General features: G+C 36.1%; 2 protein-coding genes across 4 annotated transcripts in view; both read left to right on the top strand.

The window, feature by feature from the left end:
• Positions 1 to 5,887, top strand: part of Rilpl (Rab interacting lysosomal protein like) — a 35,174-nt gene extending 29,287 nt beyond the window's left edge. For 2 of the 3 annotated variants that reach the window (XM_071591732.1, XM_071591731.1), the window contains exon 7: positions 674 to 5,887. In XM_071591732.1, the coding sequence (XP_071447833.1) occupies positions 674 to 806 (133 nt within the window). In that variant the 3' untranslated portion in view covers positions 807 to 5,887. The remainder of the gene's footprint in view (positions 1 to 673) is intronic. The other variant, XM_071591733.1, reaches the window with a different exon arrangement.
• Positions 5,888 to 11,132: 5,245 nt separating this feature from the next.
• holn1 (CD2 antigen cytoplasmic tail-binding protein 2 homolog holn1) lies at positions 11,133 to 22,721 on the top strand. Its single transcript, XM_071592667.1, has 6 exons — positions 11,133 to 11,425; positions 11,537 to 11,703; positions 11,858 to 12,008; positions 12,473 to 12,678; positions 16,012 to 16,168; positions 20,665 to 22,721. Exons 1-6 carry the CDS (start codon positions 11,272 to 11,274, stop codon positions 20,862 to 20,864), a joined length of 1,035 nt encoding a protein of 344 aa, XP_071448768.1. The 5' UTR covers positions 11,133 to 11,271; the 3' UTR covers positions 20,865 to 22,721.

Here is a 22,721-nt window from a genome sequence, read left to right as displayed (position 1 = left end):
CACATATGGGGATGTAAATAGAACAACAGTACATACAAAGACTTAAAATTGATCATGTACATTCCAATATTTTGTTGGGGTTTCTAATGTTATGCACTGATGGATGCTCAATTTTTTCCTCATTTATTTAGACAAATGTTTTTAATGGAATTGTTAATTTTTATTATTCCTAAATGGTGTAATTATCTCCGGAAGTACCTCACTTTTGAGTGATACTGATATTGACTTTTTAAGTGGTACTTGCATCCATGATGAAGGCTTCAATCTTATCCACAAGTTAAAGTAGAAATTAATTACTATGTGGATGTTTACTTTTTTGAACATCTACCCCCAACACTCAACAGTCAATTTTATTGGCAAATATGATGTGGTCAGGTTGTTTGCCTAACCTCTTGTGTTGGCGTGGCTAATTTGAGCATGTTGATTAATGCATGTGTAAAATTTTAGAGGAAGTTCTTTGGCCATTTAATGCTAAACGGTGGTATGGGGTGTATGCTGCACCCTAATGTTCACCCCTCTGTGCTCCCTTCTGCATGGCACACTCACCTCTCCCATCTATCTCTCTTTCTATCTGTCTCTCTTTCTTTCTCCTCCTACCCTTCCCGGTTCTTTTCTTTCCTCCTCCTCTCACCAAAATACCCCCTCCCCCCTTTTATACCCTCTCGTGTCGCAGTTTTCGCAAGCTGTTGGGCGAGAATGGTGTCACATTCTTGGGTGGAGGCAGCAGCCCTAAGAGAAGTCTCTCCTCACTCTCCAAGTTGGCCCTCTCAGGCGGCAGCAGTTTACCAGAGGAGAATACGGTGTAATTGTGACAATGAATGGATCTCACTCACTGCAACTGCTCCTGCACAGCATTCCGTCAGCGCTTCTCCGCTCTTCACCTTCTTCATAGACAGCATCGGAAATGTGGACCTAATGATGTGACTTACCCTGTACTGGTACTGTGTTAAGTAGGCATCCTGGTACATTCTGCATTGCCTCTCTTTTGTTTGCCATGGTGAGTGTTGTTGTAAAATAACATAGCCTGTTGTTTTTAATTGAGCAATAAACTTTATTCTGTGTGTTCCAACCATGGCACCCTGAGCGTGAGAAATTTGTAGTTCGTGTGTCAATTTCCTGAACAGTTAAGTATTTGGTAGCTTATTTGTTCAGTTTAATGTGATAGTCTGTGGCCCATGTCATAGTTGTGTGTGGCCTTTTATGTGCAGTTGAAAAATTATTCTAATAATTAAAAGAAGACCATTTTGAAGTATTGAGGGTTCTTGTAGATGCAGAATAATTTATTATTGTGCTAATTAATGGCTTTCTAAATCTTTCATTGTGCTTGTCATCATTGGCCTAGCTGTTGGTCTTCCACCTCTGTAATCATTGTCCCAGGATACGTTTAGAGAGGTCTTCTTGTCTTCATTTTAGTATGTAAATTGTTTTATTTTATTTCAAACCAGGAGGAAGTATACTTTTTCTTTTCTATATATGTATGTATATAGAAATTTCAAATAGCTCAGGTTTAAATAAAAATTATCGGAAACCTATTTGTTGTTGGAACTTTCAAGTAGTGTTAAGTAAATTTTTACATTCTTGTAATAATTAGCTTCCCAGAAAGTAGCTTTTCTGAAAAATCTTTTATCCTTGAGTGTTGATGACTACTTGAATGTGTATATATTTAGTTATCATTGGTATTTAATTAGTATTTCAGAGCAAGCAAAATGTGCCAAATGTATATTCTGTATGTGCCCTATTTTGCTTCAAATTATTATTATACTTATATATTTATGAATACGTTCCAGTATAAATGTAAATTTTTTTAGATTTTTATATATTATTTTTTTAGCTCTCTTTTAAGGCAATCCTCTTGTCATTTTATTTGTAATTGTTTGGAATGTGGATGATGTTAAAATTCGTTGGTAGGTATGCCTCCAATTGTTTCAAACTTTTGTAAAGTGAGAAGTGGAAAATCTGTGATAGCCTCTGTAATTTTAATCGAAATACATTGCTTTATGCCTATGTTAAATACAACTCTTTTATCTTATCAATCCCATCCACTAGTGACTGCATGGCCAGTAATAAGCACCATAGGTCACCCTTAGTATTTGGATATACTCTCCATTAATAATGTATATTCATGTACTGGATCCCCCTAGTACATTTTTTTGTAAGTGGTAATTTCTCAAATTCCTTACCTACATATGTATATGCATAGTATTAGTGTACACATAGATCTGTTATGAAAATATGGGCTATCCATGTTGCAGAATGCATACTTTTCAAGAATTGAAAATATTTAGTAAGAACTACTGCATTTTTATCCAAAATCATGCCTTGAGAGAGTTTCCAAAGGACTTGTAATCTGATTATGAGAGGAACTATTTTGTAAATTGTTTAAGGTATTGAATCCCCGTTAAGCTCTTAGATTGCCATAATCTATATGATTTACTCTAAATATAAATGATTTACTTAATGGGATTGTACTTTCAAGAATTTTGTAGCAAGTTGGTAGTTAGACTTATCGTAAATTTGAATTCTATACTGCATTTTTTGGTAACATGCCTGTGAATAATTTACAATTTACCCATCATCTCTTACAATACCCAGGGCATGTAGATCTGTTGGAGTGAGAAACACTTGAGATTATTAAGTTAAGATATTTTCCAATTCACATTTCATATTGGTAATGACAAATATTTTTGCTGTTCACAATATATTTTTAAACATGTTATATAATATATATGAATGTACTACTTAGGGTAAGGAATTTTTCAAAATTAAACTATTTTCTGTAATAAAATAATTACATCTTTTTGATGAGGAAGCTGAGAAAAGGAATTCATGCAAACAGGGGACTAGGATATTATTCTTGGATCTAGTTATGTAACCTGAATTTACATGGAATCTGGTGGCCATAAATTATCTCAATTTTGAATTACATTATGTGTATATATATTTTTTAAACTGTGATTTCAATGATTTACCTTAAAAAGTCATTAAAATTTACAATTTAGAAAAATCAGATTAGTTCACCTTATAGTTTAGTACCAGGGCCTAGCATTTAAACGTTAAGCATTGATAATACAGTACCAGTGCTTAGCTTTTTAACCCTTTCCAGGTTTCACCCTATGATTATTCGTAGGTCACCTTTTACAGAGTGCGGCGGTTATCTCCAGACAAATTTCAATTTGAATTTCCTGCCATATCGTAGTTCTACTGGAGATCGCGATTGGCGGTCGTGAAATCTATAGGCATCTAGTAAACAGTCATGACCTCAGAATGGTCGGCATGTTACATACAAGTGCGGAATACAATTGAAGAGCCACTATTATCGTAAGTGTTCGCGCTGGGTATTCGCCCAGTGAAATATGTGGTTTGATTCCTCGGGTACCCCAGATCAACTGTTTGCAATATTATGGCGGAGTATAATGCTTCGGAAAAGTCTGGAGAAGGTTTCGCTAACCCGGCGAGGAAACCTCATTCAAGGAAATGCTCAGGTGCTGATTTCAGAGGAATTTTGCCAATTTTGAAGAATTTCGTGAAACTGTGGATGGGTACTGTGGCCTCGGGGAGTCAATATGCCTTTCAATAGAAGGGTGCACTTGCTCCTGTGTGTCATTTAGTCCAAAACTGGCTCTCAGATAACACTGACATGTTCTGGTCCAAGGAGTTGTGGCCCCCGAATAGCCCGGACTTGAACCCCCTCGACAGTTACGTTTGCAGCGTAGTCGAAAGAGTTAAGATAAGATAAGACGAGGCACCCTAATGTCGCATCTCTATGCAATGTTATCGTAGCATCATTCGCAAATATGGATCGCACTGTTTTAAAGAGTGCATGTGATTGATGCAGGACAAGATTGGCTGCAGTCATTGCAGCTGAAGGGTATTACATGGGGTAATGTTGCTCTTGACAGATACCACTGCTTGTATGTAAAAGGATTTTCATTTTCATTGTTATTTTTTTTAATACATATGTTTTCAAATGAAAAGTTTCATTTGTCCGGATTTAACTATCGTACCCTGTATACTATCATAGTCAGCAGAAAACTCAAAGATCACGTCTTCCTTGATATGCCCTTATTTTACTTTATTTGTCTGATGCCTGCCCCAAAAAATTGTCTCAAAAATCAGATTTAAGTAACAACATATCTTGAGAGTACTATGCAAAAATGTGTTTTGTGCTATATTGTTAGTGTAATGCATAATGTACACATATGTAGTACAAGCATCATTGGTTTGACTTAATTATTGCATCAGTTGAAGCCATTGCTAGTTGAAACATTTTCAGTTTGCCTATGCCTGATTTTGATCATGAAAAACACTTTCCAAGATGATTCTTTGCTTTGGAGAGCAAGAAAATTTCTGTCTCATGGGATTAGGTTTGAACTATGAGTACGAAGAACACACTTCACATTATTTGAGATAAATGTGATTTTTTTATCGGTTCCGTGGATTCATCAAATGTAATTCTCGATATTTCTATAGTTCTATTAACATTATTTAACAATCTTTTCTCACAATGGCAGCAGTGTTGTTTATTTACTTCCATAAGAGCAGTGATTGTAACTCCGCATCCACCTTCCTTGGAAATTGATTGTTTCCCATCTGTAAACATTCGAAACCATATATCTAACCAATTGGGAAGAACAGACTCTCCATTAGCCTCTGATAGCATTACATGGTTTTTTTTAGGTGATAGCAAAATTTCAATGATCTACTAATGCAAGGTAACAATGGAATTACCTTAGGTAAAGAGAACAGGTTTCTATTAGCACTGGCTGCATCTACTATAATACTGGAGCCAAATCATTGAAAGTTGTACAACATATACTTAATGGATTAAGCTAACATTATAACAAACTAATTTTTGCAAACTAAATTGTTTAAAAATATGATCACTGTTTATTGAACAGTTTTTCTTTGTTATGGTGTGGCTTCAAACTGTGGGTGTCTGAAATGCAGTGCTATGACGCTCCATGGAGACAAAATGTAATTTTTAAATATTTTTCTTTTCCTTCCAATTTTTATCGGTGGGTATTTAATCCACAATGATATAAAATATTCCCACCACTTGGAAGTGACTTGAGTAAGATTTGTGAAGGACTGCAGTTTCTGAATTGCTGAAAATTTCGTTGACTATAAATGGAGTGTCTAACAATCCTGTAATACTCACCATCAATCTAACATGAAAAAATTTCATGGTAAGGGCAGTTGTAATTGGTATAATCTTTAACCTTAATATATAATTTTAATTTTGCTGGAATTTGAAAATATTAGGTAAACTCAATGCCGCATTTATCACATCTGCGAAGCCACATGCCATTCAATTGATTTTTCTCGTTATGTTCTTATTTTAATATAATAGGTTATGTTGAAAATTTGGTCTGATATTTTCTTTTTTAATAATCAGCATTCTTGAACTGTACCTCCCTGAAAAGCATCACTTCATCAAAAAATAGGATTTTCAACTCAGAAAAGACTTTAAATAATCACTGATGGTTTTTCAGAAAATTGGGTGGATGCAATCAGGAAAATTTAGTTGATTATACTGGATAATATGCTTGATTTCAGGGAAATTTCCATTTCCAAAAGAAGTTAAGGTGTTGATGAGATCCTTGTTTAACTGACAATATTGTGTACATATGTGTATTTTTGTATGTGCATATTCAATATCTTAGGGTTTTATTTCAAATTGCCCAGTGGGAAAGCTAAACTATGTTGCAAAATAATCCATTAAAGTGGCTCAAGTGTTGTTTTTTTGCACGATGACCAATGATAACATTCACTTAAATGGTTACCTATGCTATATTATTTATAGTATGATGTATCCTAAGATTGATTTTGGGGAATAATACATTGTCACACTAAAATTTGATAATGTTGCCTAATAAATTTATATGCTATTGAAATAAATTGAACTCCTTCAAGTAGAGGAATGATTTTTCAATGACCTCAGCATTAAATGAATACCATTGAATGTACTGCATTTCATATACTGAGGTAATATGAACTGTTGTTCATATGCTGGATATACAAGGTCTGTCCCAAAAGTAGTTGGGCTGAACCGATTAAAAAATATTTATTGCCAGAGTTGATAGATTCACTCAAAAATCTTTGAAGTAGCACCCTTGTGTGTTCACACACCGCTTCCAGTGGGTTTTCCACGCTTCGTATGCCTTCTAGAAGTCGGTGCCTGGAATGCTGCTAAGCTCCGGCATCACATCCTGTTGTAATGCTTCCACCGAGCCATGGTGACCCCCTTTTAGTAGGGATTTGAGGCGGGAGAAGAGGAAGAAGTCTGGTGGGGCACTGTCGAGAAGTTCTTGGCAGATCAGAAGATTGTCTTAGATGTATTAAATTTTTTCAGGCTCAACTTTGTGGAAGGCCATGTTCATTAAATGAAGAACACTGTATATTTCGACCATTCCTTATTTTCATATGGCTAGTTTCAACACTTAGGTGTCATCATCAGGTACAAATAAATCAAGTTGCGGTCCATTTATATACCATTCATGAGGGAGAGGGGGGTTGGGTGAGAGATGGGAGGGGAAAAAAGTGGGGTTGCATTCGGCATAGATGGGAAGGGGGAGAGGCGTGTTAAGCATCAGGGTCTTTCCGTGAAGGAAAGGGATACTTACAGGATTGGGGAGAAGTATTCAAATAATAAATCGTTAACCAAATGACCCATTTTTAAATTCTTTCTGTTTTCTAGCCCCTCCCACTTGTCCATCCTCATTCCTTTGTCCATCTGGTGTATGAGTTTCAGGTTGAAATCACTCCCATGATTTTCTCTCCATAGATGCTTGGCAAAGCGAGATTACTTGAGGTCACAATTTCTAAAACAGGGTTTATGCTCTGCCACCCATGTTTTTAATGATCTCCCTGTTTGGCCTATGTATATAGCACTACAGTCCTTACAAGTTAACTTATTAATTTTGTCCTTACAATTAACTTTAATTTTGTTTTCCTACTTTGTCTTTTCTAGTATGTACAAGGTCTGCTCAAAAAAAGATGAGACTGTTTGAATTTGAATACTTGATTTTATTAGTTACCCTTTAATCATGCTTATCTCCTTCAAAATACAGATGCCAATGCAATTCTCCGAATATTTTTTCCATTTTTTGAATGCCACCTGAAATGCTTCTTTTAGGATAGCCTTTAGGATAGTCTACAGTGCAATTTTGTTGGATGTCTTCAGTAATTTCAATTCGACATCATTTCAAGGTGGGTTTCAACTTAGGATATAGGAAAGGTCAGCTGGAGCAAGATCCAGAGAGTAGGGTGGCTGGGGTAGCACTGGTGTGCTGTTTTTGGCCAAAAACTCTGTAGCAATCAATAATGTGTGCACCAGTGCATTGTGATGGAAGCACTAAGACTTTCTTTTCCACATTTGTGGTCTCTTCTGCAACAAGGTGTGTCTTAACCATCTCATAACATTTATATAGTGCTGCCTATTCACTGTTGGTCATTTTGGGACATATTCTAATCCTAATAAATAATCCCTTCCCAATCGAAGGAAACGATCGGCATCACTTTCATGTTTAATCACAATATTGAGCTTTTTTGGGCCATGGGGAAGATGGCCTCCTTCCACTGTGAAGACGGCTTTGGTTTATATATCATAATCATGAACCCAGGTTTTGTCCCCTGTGATGATTGTTTTTAAGAAGTTTCAGTTGTCATTTGTATGATCAAGCTGTTACAGGCTAATGTCAAGATGTTTTTGCCTCTGTTCATCTGTTAACACTTGTGGCACAAATTGTAATGCACTCCATGCCCAAAATTTCTATCAAAATTGTGGAACATAATCCAACACTAATGTCAACTTCATTGGCAATCTCTCTGACAACCTACGGTTTACAATAAATCATTTGCACTGTTAATGTGGGCATCGTTTGTTGACATCAATGGTCGTCCACTTCTTGGTTCTTCATCAGTCGAGGTTTGTCCAGACTGGAATTGATTGGTACCGATGAAAACATTGTGCCTGACTCATAGATTCATGGCTGAATGCCTCTTGAATCATTGCAGAAGTTTCAGTTGCACTTTTCCCAAAATTAAAACAAAATTCAATTCCGCACTACTTCTCTAATACCTTCATTCTCATCGGCACAAGAAGTTGTACGGCAAGTGTGTGCAAGCTCAAACAAGAATCGCGGTTGTGCAGAGACAAGTCAAGATAGGGCCACAAAGAAGGATGTGCTTTACTTCTCACTGATGATGCTATAAGGTGACACCTTGCTGATTGTTATCCATCGAGTAGTTCGCTTGTAGAAATCTTAATCAAATAAATCTCTCCTTTTTTTGTATGGACCTTGTACTTGGCACCAACAGATTTTGTGCTTGTTCTTTTCAGAAATTCAATGCTAACACATCACTTAAAGCTGATGAATAAGTTTATTTTGAGATAAAATACTTCAGCCATATAATCTATTTTTTCAAGACTTTCTCATCAATATGTGCAATAGAAAGTTTAAATCTGAAAATAGTTTAATTTTGTTGAAAAGTTACTCAACCAGGCTGCTGAGAAATATTTTTAATCTCTTATATTTGGTTTAATAATACTGAATGTCTTAAGTGATGGTTTAGAGGTTAAATTCACAATTGAGGCATATATATTTTTCCCGGCAAATTTCTCAACATGCTTTATTTGTGTTGATAATCTTTATTCCTACTGAAAATTTAATACCAGGCATATGGCCCACCATTCATCAAAAGTGACATTTTGTCACTATATGATGAGACTAGCAGACTACAGTAGCCACCAGTAAAGGTTGGAAAAATATGTTAGGGAAGAACTCACTAACTACTACCTTAGTTCTGTTATTTTTGACATTAAAAAAACAGGTTAGGGAGAACAGTTACTTTCCTTGGCTGTACCTCCTATAGTTTTTCATAAAGATCTGCTTCCCTGAAAATTACAGTTTGGATTTAGCTGAGGATGTCAATTGGTATCACCCAGGCTTGAACTAGGAGCCTTCCTCTCTATAGCTGAACACACCACTCAATAAGCTACCACATCAAAAATATAGTCACCATCATATACATCTATTTCAATAGAATCTGGGCTCATGTTATGAAGGGACCAAACCAAAAAGCAACAACAATTATTCCAAAACCAACATGTTTTCTTCAAATCAGCTTGTGTTAAAAAAACCTTATAAAACTTAATTGTGCCTTTGTATTTTTTCAAAATCTGCAATTAAAAAATGTTGTCTGTTATATGATTTTGGTGGTTTAATTTTCCAGCAATATTTGAGAAGATATAAAAGTGCTGAAGATATGGCTACACTTGATGTGTAGAATGGTTTATGGGAGTAACATTAGATGAACTTAGTTTTTATGCTCCAATCTCATTCAAGGTAGGTGTTCATAGTTGGTATATGTGAGATGAACTGCAATAATGCCGATGCATTATTATCCTTGTCAAAAATATGCCATTTTAAATTTATGTTATTGTAAAATATGATTAAGGCAAAAATGTACTGATAGTCTTACAGCTTGAAAATTGTTTTTAGTGTGTCCTCAATTGTCTTGCTGAACTTTTTCAGAAGCATCAAGTTTCTGGTGAAATTCGTGTCTTCTCAGCACACTTTTATGCATATCTATACTTTTTTTAAAACTCCATTTTGACATTTTTAAAGAGATGCATACTGAAAAATTAAATTAGGGAAAGGAAATATTTGTTTAATAAAAAGAAAGAAGATTATGCACTGAACATATCCTAATTTCTGGTATCAGTTTTTGATAAATGGCGATATCCTTTTCATTAATTTATATATATGTGCCAAAAATATTTTTTATAATGGAGATGAGTTTGGAATAAATATTATCAACTAGATAATTTTTAAAATTGTACCAAAAAATTAATTGGATTTCCAAGAGTAGCTTGAGCGAACATAATAGAGTTACTGCATACCATAAGGTAATTACTTACTGAACATAAGATCATAGGAATGATATATATGTAAAAACTAACTAAGTGAAAATTACTCAAATGAAGGTAGTCTTAATATTTTGTTGGATCATTTTAAAAATTATTTTTTCATCGGTGTCGGTCCCAATTGGCAATTCTTCGGATATTTTTAAGACAAACTGGGAGAGCATAGAATATACGGAGGCCCCCATGCACCTAAGACATTCTTATTGCAGTCACACTATGCGTATGGTAAGCTAGCAATACATGAGATAACATTTATTGTATAACTATTGAATGAGGAGGCCCCTAACGATGATATTGCTAATACAGTCATTATGAGAGATGCTCTGTTTGGGTAACCAAGGAACCACCTCGGTTATCCACCAGAAGGTTGGTTTGGTCTGTGAGGATGGATCTCACCTAATACTAAGCTGAATAGTGTGAAGTTCCCTCATCAGGGTAGGGGGGACAGTTATTTTCCCTGTGCTGCATATGGTTTCCCAGCAAGATCTGGTACCTGGAAAAACATGCAGCTCGGGTGAAGCTAAGGGTACCCAGAGGCATTTAAAGAATCAAATCAATCACCCCATTCACTACCTCCTGGACTTCCATGTCCCCAGTTGAGCAAAAACATTCTTAAAATCAGCTTCAAAAACTCATTGGTCCAACCGTAGTTCTCTATTAAGTCCTTCAATTGGTAGCCTTACCTTATTTTTCAGTTTGACTAAAAAAGGGAGGATATATACATTGCTTTCTGGAGTTCAATGCAAATTATGTACTTGAATTTGTGAGAAGTCAAGATCTGGTACCCGAAAAATTACATGGCCTGGATAAAGCAAAGGGTGACCTTCTCTGGTCTTGAAGTGAACTAAGCAATGGACCCGGGCCCTCCGGTCAGTAGTCCAACGCTCTACCACGCCCCTATAATGAGGAAATAACCTTAAAATTCTAATTTTGAGCAAGTTGGCATATTTTAATTAGAAGAAAATAATTAACTTGGTAAGTGAATGAGGGAATAAATTGTAATGAGTGAACTAAAATTTCTATGAATATATTATTTATGTCGAATGCCATGTGATAAAACATTTTAAAACGTCTAATTAACTAAGATATAAATAAATTACAAACGTTATTTCCCGCCCTTGATTATGATTGGATGATTTCACTTAATTTTTCGCGGTGTCCCAAACAAATGAGCGACGATAACAAAAGTGGTTGCAGTGTAAATCATTCGTACGAAGGCAATATTATTTAGTTTGAATTATCGTTTTTACAAGATATAACACTCGCAAAGAAATAATTGTGGGATATAATTAAAGGGTATATGTATAATATTTTACATACGATCTTTTTAATCAACTTACACGATGTCTAAGAGGAAACTCGAGGAAGAGCTAGAAGATGATTGGGCTGAGACTAAAGTTGCGAAAACTGGCGTGAAATTAAACTCGCTGGACTCCGATGAGGAAGATGATGGTAATGAAAAAAACTATGACATTCTGCCGGAGGATGAAATAGAAGGTAAAAGGTTAGGGGTTTTCCGTGATAGTATATGGCATTCGTTGTTATTATGCATTAAAAGTGATGTTTCACATTTATATGTATACCTATTCTTGTATCTAACTTCCGTAGGACAAGAAGATGCAACGGCTGACTTTGATGGCAATGTCCGTATTACACCATTTAATATGAAGGAAGAAATGGAAGAAGGCCATTTTGATACCGATGGAAATTATCACTGGAAAAAGGAAGCAAAACTAATTAGAGATAATTGGCTTGATAATATTGATTGGGTGAAGGTAACGTATGTAGTGGTAGAATAAGTTTCGAAGTAATGACTTCGGATAATAGAGCAAAAAAATCAAAGAAATTGCAATTGGTATCCGCACTAAATCATTGAGGCTAAAAACTCAATCCACTAAAAAGGTTCTTTCAATGGAATCACATTTTCAGGTTAAACAAACGAGTAAACAAAGTGAATCTATGAAAGAATCAGATGGTGATGACAGTAGCAGCGTGCCGTTCGACCATATATCTGTTTACAAGAAAATGATTGAGTATATGAAGCCGGGAGAAACTGTTGCGCAGTCGTTGAGAAGGCATGGTAGGAATGTTATTATCTTTCATGTGTGTGCTCGCATGTCTGCGACTTTTGTGCAATTATTAGTATGTATCTTACTTTCTCTAATCTTCTTAATCTTTGTCTTCGTTGTTTTGGGAATGTGAGTTTGCTCCCGGAGCTAAACATTTGATTGATTAATTTTTAACGGTTATCAATATCTAATTTTTCCGATTCGGTTCACTGGTATTACGATTGACTTTGAAATGAAAATTTATGAATCTGAGAACGCCACTGTTAACATAATGTTCAGTACTCCAGTGGAATTCTGTAAGCTAGTATGCAACTCAGACCGTTACAATTAATTGTGAAAACCTCCGCGGAATTGTTTTGAAACAAAAAAAAATTATTTTTCGGGATTTCATCCCGGCCAGATACAGTCGGCTGAAATCTGAAACACATTAATTCACCAGAGTAATTGAGTTTCATAAAGCCATTCTGAATTTTAGGCGGGCATGGCAAAAGTGGATCTGCATCTCAGAGGTGGTGCAAACGTGGGAATAAAACTGGTGGCTCGGGAAAATCAACTGGCGAATCACCGGATAGCTCGGGAAGGGAGAACGTTATAAAATTGACGGAGTTGGCTGATGAACTTCTGACGGAAACTGGAAACATGGACGTTTATCAAGAAAGTTTCGAGTTTATAAAGGCTAAGGTTAGTGTGGCTATTAATGAATTCTTATGGTATTTTAAAAAGTATTTTACTGTAACCTATAATCTCATTCTATGCTGTTAGTTCTTTTTCATGGGAAATGAAAGGGATAAATCTCTTTCTCATGGATAATTAGAATTTGTAATTTTCTCAATGGACCTTTTATGGTAATGCCATTATCTGGTGACACACCAGATCAGGGGTTAAAAAGCAAAATGTATTGACAACTTTAAAGCTCTTAACACTGAGGTACATGAGGGGAGAAAAAAATTGGATAGAGGACAAGTCAGTAGAGGCTTAAACGAGATAAATCCCAGATCACCTTATTGGGCCATCCATTTCTCACATCAGGGGTTCTCAGCCCTACCTGTCACCTCCATATAGCCAAATTGAGATCAAGTGTAATTACAAGGTGGCCACAAAGAAAACCTTTCCAGGACTAGCCATCATTTCACCCATTTGTTGGCTTTTGATCATCCTCCTAAAACTGGCCTCTGTTCATTTGCCACCATTTTTAATTTTGTATGTAGAAGCAGGTAGCTAATTGGTTGGTTCCAAGAAGAATTTAGAAGGAGATAGCCTTATGTGAGCAAAATACGACCTCAGCTTCAGCCATTCCTTGTGGTCCCTTGGTCACATGTGGAAGTGCTAGCACTATTTATCCCACTGATCTCAGACCAGTTTAAACCACATAGTTGACCTTTGAGGGCTTTGTTTGTGGTTTTAATGATGAATGTAGGAGTGGATTGGAAGTACACCATTCTGGGGAAAGGAGTTGAAAAGATGGTGTTTTTTATTATTCTCCTGCTGGGGAAGAGAGGTAGGCGGAATCTTTTTTCCGTTAGCTATATATACTTGTACACATTGTCTGTCAAAAATAGATTCAGCCTTCTGTGCACAGTAGTGATGTTAGGTTGGAAATCAAGAAGTGATGAACACGTATGACAGCACCTCACTTGGCAGCCTGCAGGCAGTGATTGGCTTACCCAAAGGTGGAGAAAAGAATTCAAGTATGCAAACGAAGCTGTCTCCTTTTTCTGAGTACAGTGGTGCCATACTAGCATTACTACTGTGCATTGGAAAGAATAATGGTTGGATTCTTCATTGACAGGCCTTTCTTAAAAGAAAAATAATGAATTATGTCCAAATGAACTGTTGGCCTTAAACATTTTAGGCAGATGCTCTTCAGTTGCTTGTTGAGCGGCAGTAATTTTTTAACTTAAAACACCTTTGATGGGAATGTATGGATATAGTTAAAATCAGTTCATTTCTTCATTATTTTTAAAGATTTTTTCCCAGCACTGAATCTTTGATTTCTATATATCGCTATTTTTAGTACTCCAATGATTATTCAACATAATTCAATATTTGCTCTTACGACTATAATTCCATTATGTGTTGTGAAATATTTTTAAGTTTAAAATTCTTGTTATATTTTAAGATTTGTTTGCAGTTTCTTCATTTTGAGAGCAGATTTCATGTCTTTTCCAAATTTTATTTTTTGATTGATTTTTTAAGCATTCATATCCCAATTCTATTGTTTCCGGTAATATTTAAATTTACTTTCTTTGTGATTTTATTTTTCAATTTAGTATTTACTCATGCACATACATATATTCTGAAAAAAATTTTGTGTATTGCTTTGACTGTTCTTTTTTTCTATCCTTGGAACATATGTGAGTGCGCATTACCTACTTGGGTATTACCCACGTATCGATAAAGGTCAGAATGCAAATGGATGGATCATTTCATCTCCTATTCACCACGTGTTGCATTTTATTAGGCTCAAATGACATCTCATCAGAGAAGCATTGATGCTACATATGGTTATATTTGTTGAAGTTAACCAAATGGTAGTTGAAAAGTGGGTTGTTCATAGTCCATCAGTTAAGTGCAAGGGTGTGGAAAAGTGATCCAAATGTGTCGCAAAAGCAGTGAATTGTATTTGGAACCTCTTTTTCGAAACTAATAGTATTTGTAGTTTATTTGTGCAAAACCTTCTGATAGAACTGAAATGTATGTCCCAGCCTTTATGTGTGTTTTTTTAGACAGAATGAGCTAGAATATTTGATATTGGCTTTAGAAATTCTTTCAGAGAACTTATATTTAGACTTGTGGTTTTGAGAAACGTTTCCTTGTAGATAGGAAATGCCTACTTAAGTACATCAATAGTTATACATATTCATTTGATGCATAGTATTAATGGAAAAGTGCTTAACTAACTTGTTTTCTACGGTTGATGCTGATTTGAGAAAAATTTCAAATTACATTTGAAAAGTTTTGTTAATGATTATCCTTGTACGAGGGTGATTCGAAAAGTAAGGTCTCCTATTGTTTTTCATGAAAAATCAAATTTATTCTCAACTTTGCGTACATTGTTGGAAAGGTTGAGCATTTAGCTATTTTTCTATGTTGTCGCCTTGACAATCAATCACTTTTTGCATCCTTGTAAGCAGCTTTTTAAAACCGGCGTCGTTTCTTTCTCCTGCCACATTGCAAAGCCAACTGACGACTGCTTCTCCGATATAAATTCATTGCCATTTAGTGGAAGTGTACGGTGAGAAGTTAATGGGCATCAAAAACGTGCGGGAGTGGTGCAGGGAGTTTTTTGATGGCCGGAAAAACGTCCACGATGAGCAGCGGTCAGGGCGGCCGAGTTTGCCTGAATCAATGGTGGCTCCAATTGACGAGATGGTGTGCAATAACCGGAGAATTACCCTTCATGAGATAAAGGAAGGCCTTAATGAGGAGAGTGGCTACTTCTCCATGCAGAATATTGTGTCAGAGGTCCTCTGTTACAACATGGTGTCTCACCAAAGGAGTGTGTTTGCATCATGACGATGCACGTCCACACCAACTTGCACGTATCACATCAAACGACCACCCTACTCAATGAATTCGGCTGGGATATCATGGACCACTCTCCTTACAGCCCGGATGTTGCCCCCAGCGACTACCACTTGTTTCCCGCTCTCAAAAACCCCTTGGAGGACAGAAATTCAAGTCAGAAGAGGAAGTACCAGAAGCAGTCGTCAGTTGGCTTCGTGACGTGGTGGGAGATAGGTAGGACACCGGTATTCAAAAGCTGGTTACAAGGATGCAAAAAGTGATTGATCGTCAAGGCAAAAGTGCAGATCGTCAAGGCAACTATGTAGAAAAATAGCTAAATGCTCAGCCTTTCCTGCGATGTACACAAAGTTGAGAATAAATTTGATATTTCATGAAAAAAATAGGAGACCTTACTTTTCGAATCGCCCTTGTAATTAATTAATGATGCAGATTTAAAAAATTTACATGTTTTACTTGAACAATGATTTTTCCCAATTATTTTCATAGATTGATCGGAGTCAGGAAAAGCCAGCAGTCGTTTCAGACCCTCTTGATATGTATGCTGATGATTTTGATGAAAAGGAGAAGGCTCGTTTGGCAAACTCAGGGGGGAAAGCAGAAACTAGCAGTACAAATGACAGCTCAACTCCAAAGGATAACCCAGGTAACACAACTTCTATGACTGGGCAGCATTTTTAATGTTCAAAGTAAATGTTATGTGCAGTCATGGGTACTAGGGTTATAAATTAATGCATGTCTTTTTAATGTTTACCATGATCTAATCAATGAAAAAGGTGGAATACGGGAGAGCTAGGAGGAAATAAAAAGACAAAGTTTAAAGTTGGATGGTGAGCAGGTGGAATATTTTACTTATTTAGTTTTAGATGAAAATGGACATAGTAGTATGGACATCAATAGAAATATTCCATCCAGTAAAAAACCCTATTCAAGTAGAGGGAGTTGATGACTAGGACTATGAGTAAAGATGTAAAGAAAGGTAAATGAGAAATTTGATATGGGCCATGGAGTTGTATGGCTCCTAGACTTGGTTGGAGAGGCAAGAGGATGAGTTTATGTTGGGATTTTAAAATGTGAATGTGGATAAGAAAAAAAAAATAAGTGGATGAAAGGGAAAGCAAGTAAGGAAGCGCTAGTCACAGTAGGCAAAGGGATTGCTGTGGAGAGAAATTTGAAGAACACAGGAAAAGTGGATGCTGAAGATATCTAACTTTGATGGGAAATTGAAGACTGATATGGAGGGGAGAATGTTTTGTGGGTGAGGTCAAGGGAGGGGAAGATAAGGCACTTTGGATGGAATTACGGCAGAGAGAAAGCATATGGAGCTAAAAGTGCATTTATAGCGGTATGGAGTTTAGGGAACTTGGCATCAAGTCAAGTTGAGCCTATAAGTGTTGGAGGGTTTAGTCCCAATCATTCTAATAACAACTCCAGCCAAGGAGAATCCAGATCCCAAGCTTGTGTTTACATTATTAATCTGAGATATGTTAATGTGGACATACTACCTTGATCAAAAAGTTCCCGGAATAACCACCGTGTGGCGCTCCCATCGTTCCGATTTGAGTTCTGTTTTTTTTGTTAAATTGGTACATCTGTTGTTGATATTCCCTTTAAATCTTAGTGTCATAACTTGACATTTGCAAAAGTTACGTAGCCAAGAGTACATCTATCTCTGTATGTGTTGGCGATTTTTTAAAATTTCTGAAATGGATTTAAATTTGCAACAACGAACTTGTATTAAATTTTGCGTAAAAAACGGATTTAGTGGCGCACGGACGTTGGAAATGTTGGAAAAGTGTTTCGGCAACGATTCTCTAAAAAGAACGGTCGTTTACCAGTGGCACGAGCGGTTCAGAAGTGGTCGTGAGTCAATCGAAGATGATGAACGCAGTGGCAGACCATCAACATCGAAAGTCGGTGAAAAAATTGATAAAGTAAAAGAAATGTTGGTCAATAACCGCAAATTAACCATCAGAGAAATAGCGGAGGACTTGAACATTGCCTATGGATCCGCCCAAGACATTGTGGTTAATGATTTGGGTTTCCGTCGTGTAGCAGCAAAGTACCTCAATTTCATGCAAAAAAGAGACCGTGTTGACGTCGCAAAAGACATGATTTGCGAGGCTGAATCCGATCCCACATTCATCAAAAGGATCATTACTGGAGACGAGACGTGGGTTTATGAGTACGACACGCAATCCAGACATCAGGCAAGTGAATGGCGTTCACCAAATGAGCCGAGACCAAAAAAACCACGTCGTTTTCAGTCAAAAAAGAAGGCAATGCTGACGGTTTTCATGGATTACAACGGTGTAGTGCATCATGAATTTTTGCCAGAAGGCCAGACAGTAAACAAAGAGTATTATTTGGGCGTTATGAGACGTTTGCGTGAAGCAATTCGCCGAAAGAGACCAGAAATGTGGGCAGAAAACTCGTGGATTTTGCACCATGATAACGCACCGTCGCACAGTGCTATCATTATTCGTAATTTTTTGACGAAAAATGCAACAAATACCATCCAACAGCCACCGAATTCACCTGATTTGGCTCCCTGTGACTTCTTTCTGTTCAATCGAGTTAAAAAACCATTACGGGGAACGCGTTTTAGCAGCCGAGAGGAAGTAATGGAAAAATCGCAGGAAGCACTGATGGACATACCGAAAACCGAATATAAAAAATGTTTCGAGGATTGGATCAAGCGCTGGCATAAGTGTGTTGCAGTCGATGGGGATTACTTTGAAGGGGACAATATAGATTTAGATGAATAAACTTGTATTTTTAATTTTCTGAATAAATTCCGGGAAATTTTTGATCAAGGTAGTACTTGTTGATTTTTCATTGAGGAATGTTTTCGATTCATCTGAAACGACATTTTTAATGTTGTAAGATCTTAGTAATAACATTCAAATGTTTTATGTTTGTTTACATAATGCAGTAAAATATGATGTATCATAATGCACTAATACTTTGTCATCCATTGAGTTGTAATTGTTTTTGTTTTTTTTAATTGCTCTTGTGCAGATTAGTTGGAACGTAAATGATTTTTGTAGTGCCAGTGAATATTTAGGTTTCAGGAAGGCGTGGAATAAATTCAATAACATTTAAACTTCATTTTGGCTATTCCTACGCACTTTGTGCAAAATCAGTTGGCTGAACACATTATTATTAACATTACTTATAAATTCAACAATAAACCAAATATCCTGTTATAATCCATTATTTACCAGTACTGTTGAAGCAGGGAAGATGCCGGTTGTCCTAGAAGTACCCGGCCTGGCCTGGAGATGGCTGTAGTTGTTTGAAAAAGATCACTGTATTGGAAAGTATGCAATCTAGAAAGTATATGTTTCAAGGTTGTAGAGGCTACGTTGTTTAGTATTTCTTTGGCAGCCATCAATAGTGAACGTTTTCAGTGAATTTGTGAAAATGGATAAAATTGACCATCTTTTGTGATACAATACTTTTATATGAAAGGCCTCAGCCCAACTAATATAAAAGCTGAACTGGATTCTAGTCTGGGTGAGTCTGCTCCTTCTTTTACAATGGTAAAATATTGGGTAGCTAAGTTTAAATGAGTCCGTATGAGCTGTCAAGATGAGCATCGCATTGCTTGACCAAATGAGGTGTGACGACTCTAGAAACAGTGGAGAAAATCCACAAAGTGACATGGATGATTGTTGACCAAAAGTTTGTGAGCTAGCAGACATAGTAGGCATTTCAAAAAGTGCGGTACATCGCATATTAACTGAAAATTTGGGCATGAGAAAGCTGTGTGCCAGATGGGATCCACGTTTGCTCACACTGGGGCAAAACCAGTGTTGTGAAGATGCTTTAATTGAGTGTTTAGCAAAGTTTCACAGCAACAAAGCAGAATTTTTGCACCATTTCATAACCATGGATGATACATGGGTCCATTGCTTCACGCCCCAGGCAAAAGAACAATCAAAGCAGTGGATTCAAAAGGGAGAACCGCCTCCAAAGAAGGCGATGACGGTTTCATCCGCAGGCAAGGTCATGGCGTTGGTTTTTTGGGATGTGCGTGGGATAATTTTCATTGACTACTGTCTTCATTGACTATTGAAAAAGGAAAAACCATCAACGGCGAGTATTATGTGAACTTATTGCAATGTTCGAGCGAAGAAATCAAGCAAAATTGGCCACATTTGGCTTAGATGAAAGTGTTGTTTCATCAAAACCTTGCACCAGTTCACAAATCCATTATTGCAATGTCCAAAATTCATGAATTCAAGTTTGAATTGCGACCTCATGCAGCCTATTTGCCAGATTTAGCCCCCTTGAATTATTTCTGTTCGTAAACTTGAAAAAATGGCTCGGTGGTCAAAGATTTTCCAACCATGAAGGAGTGATGTGGGCAGTCAATGGCTATTTTGAGGAGCGAGACCGTTTTTATTATGAAAAGAGTATCGAACTAATTGAACATCGCTGGGAAAAGTGTGTAGAGCTGGAAGGAGGTTACGTGGAAAAATAAATACATTTTTTCTAAAATGTTTTTGTTTTTGTTGGGTGGCTACTTCTGGGATTACCCTCATAGCTACAATGATGACAAAACAATGGAAGTAAGTATTAAAATATGTAAATAATGATATAGACTCTAACATGTGTGCCAATGGTTTTTACAATGTTGCATACATATATCTGTTTTTCAAATTCATTAATACTGCTGAATGGGCTATTGTTTTTTGGAGTCCTGGATATTTTACATTCAGAACCTGTACTTTGATCTTTCTCTGTTAAAATTTACGTTGTTAGATGATGCTTTAGTATAATTATAGGAAAATAAAAACTTAACCATCGCTTTTGCAGTGCAGAATTTTTTTATTCAAGTTAGAAAGATTGTTATAATTGACATTTGTACTTTAAAAAAGTACAAAATTAAGTTTTAGTTTACAAGTGATTTGATTTTATGCAAGTACAGCTGTTAAGAGGTTCCAGAAGTAAAAATCCAGAAAAAACTTACTAAATTTGGAAATATAAAAATGTTACTCTTTCATTCATTTCAACATATTCTTTGTTTAAAGTTGACGTATAAATAATTCAGGATAGGAAATTAAGGCTCTGTAGGTATTGTTGTAATTCTTTTAGTGTTTAATGAATAATTAATTTTCATGTTGCTGTTTTCAGTTGAGCTGGCCTGGGAATTCAAATGGGATAAAAATGCTGATGAAGTGCATGGACCTCACACTACCGAACAGATGCAGAAGTGGGTTGATAGTGGACACTTCAAACGTGATTCAAGCAGTGGAGAAGTTTGGGTCCGCAAGTGTGGACAGGAAGGCCCATTTTATTCCTCCTGCCGTGTAGATTTTGAATTATATCTTTGAAGTGCAAGACTCCTTGAAGGCCATTTGTTCATATTTATCTACTCTACAGTGACCATTGTTGATTTTTCTGCAAGGTGAATCAATATCTTTGGCCAATCTTACATGTACATATATCACTTGACCTCTCAAAACATACGGATGACTGAGCAACATGTGCAAAATGGATCTTATTTTCAGTTCAAGTGCCTACCTTCAAATAGTTTTCTTGAATACGTAATGAATTTTATTTTTACATGGAAATTTTGTATCCCAGTGAAGAGAAAATCATTTGGAAAAAATGTTTGTTCATCTTGGAATTTCACTTAAAGTGGCCCGGGGATGAAGAAAATTCATAATAATAATTGGAATCGTTCCTTGGCTGAATAATTACTCCCAATAGATGAATATAATGATTAAGAAATTATGCATTTTGGTAAAGAAGTGTGAATATTGAAGAATGACCTAGAATGATGCATTATTGGTCTTCCCTAAGGAGATTAGGAGGTGAGTTTTAATAGATGACTACAATTAATTTACAAGATATTGGATGCTAATTCATGACCTATGGGAATGAGATTTGTTCTTATTGTTGTAAGCATTAGGTGTTGCAGATTCAGATGCTATCTTTTACAAATTCAATCAAAATCTAAATTGGGACAATTATGTTGGAATGGGACCACTCAGGCTTATGGTGAAATGTGCTCTACGTGGAAGAAGTTTGGGCCGACTAGAATTAGGCTGGTGCATAATTTTGAGATTTGGTAATAGGAAGATGAATGAAATTACTGAAGAGGAAGAGAACCATGATCATGCTATAGGAAATGCTGGAAGGAGGTAGGAGGATGGTATTACTAATTAGGATTAGATTTGGCAAGATGGAGGTGATATTCAACCGCTGTTTATTTAAAAGATTTTCAGGCAATTAATCACCATCATTTGATGGCCTATGCATTTTTTGATTTGGTATAAAAGCAATTAGGTAGCAAAAAGTAATATCTTCATGTAACTGGATGAAATTCCTTTGCATAGCATTCCAATTCAGCCAGTATTTTCTTTGTATATCAACTTTATCTATGAAATATTAAGTTTTGTCTATTAGTTTCAACTTAAATATTGGTAATTAAAGAGTATATGGTTCTTTGTGCTTCATAAATGATGGAATATCCCAGTGCTATGGGCTCCACCTTGGACGTGAATGTTGTGCAATGGGTTTTCAGGGGTTTGATATTTAGATGCAAAGGAGCTGGAACACTTGAACTCTCATTGCTAGTGATATCTGAAATTGTTTGGTTTATATTAATATTTGTCATTTGATTACATTTTGGATTAATTGATGGTCCATAGTTGTAACATGGATCACAATGGATGTATTTATACATATATGTACTCTTTGAAGCAAGGTTTTACGAGAGCTATTTTGGAATCTAGTGCGCTACCTTTTTGGATCAACTTCCTGAGTGAAAGTATTTAATTTAAATGGACAGTTTCTCTTCCCAAGATTAATCCCACTTTTATTGTATTCCATGTACAAATAGTATATTAATGTGCCTAAATATTTATGCATTTGATGATGTTATGAACATTGGAGTTTTCTCTGTGTAGAAACTGTTAACTTACACATAATAATAAATCAGAAATCATAATATGCACAAATGTATGACCTAGACCAACTGGGCTTTACTGTTCACACATTTAAACCTATGTAGGAAAATTTTAGTAAAAGTTTTTGTTGATCATCTAGTCTCTATAGTATATTTAGTATATGTTAATAATGCCTACTTAATAACTTTATTCAGCCAAGCTCCATCCCACTGAATTTATTTCATAAAATAAAAATTCTTACAATGAACTTATGTGAAGCAATATGATTTTAGTTGT

This window comes from Hetaerina americana, unplaced genomic scaffold, assembly GCF_022747635.1.
Source record: "Hetaerina americana unplaced genomic scaffold, ioHetAmer1.1.p SCAF_5, whole genome shotgun sequence".
In the NCBI taxonomy this organism is placed as follows: Eukaryota; Metazoa; Arthropoda; class Insecta; order Odonata; family Calopterygidae; genus Hetaerina; species Hetaerina americana.
The sequence above is the reverse complement of the archived record's forward strand: the minus strand, read 5'-3'. Positions and strand labels throughout refer to the sequence as shown.

Bases quoted from the DNA above. Each gene is read 5' to 3' on its own strand.
- holn1 (XM_071592667.1), top strand. From the start codon at position 11,272: ATGTCTAAGAGGAAACTCGAGGAAGAGCTAGAAGATGATTGGGCTGAG. The intron at 11,426-11,536 runs GTAAAAGGTTAG...TAACTTCCGTAG, and splicing joins GCCGGAGGATGAAATAGAAG to GACAAGAAGATGCAACGGCT. The intron at 16,169-20,664 runs GTAACACAACTT...TGCTGTTTTCAG, and splicing joins AACTCCAAAGGATAACCCAG to TTGAGCTGGCCTGGGAATTC.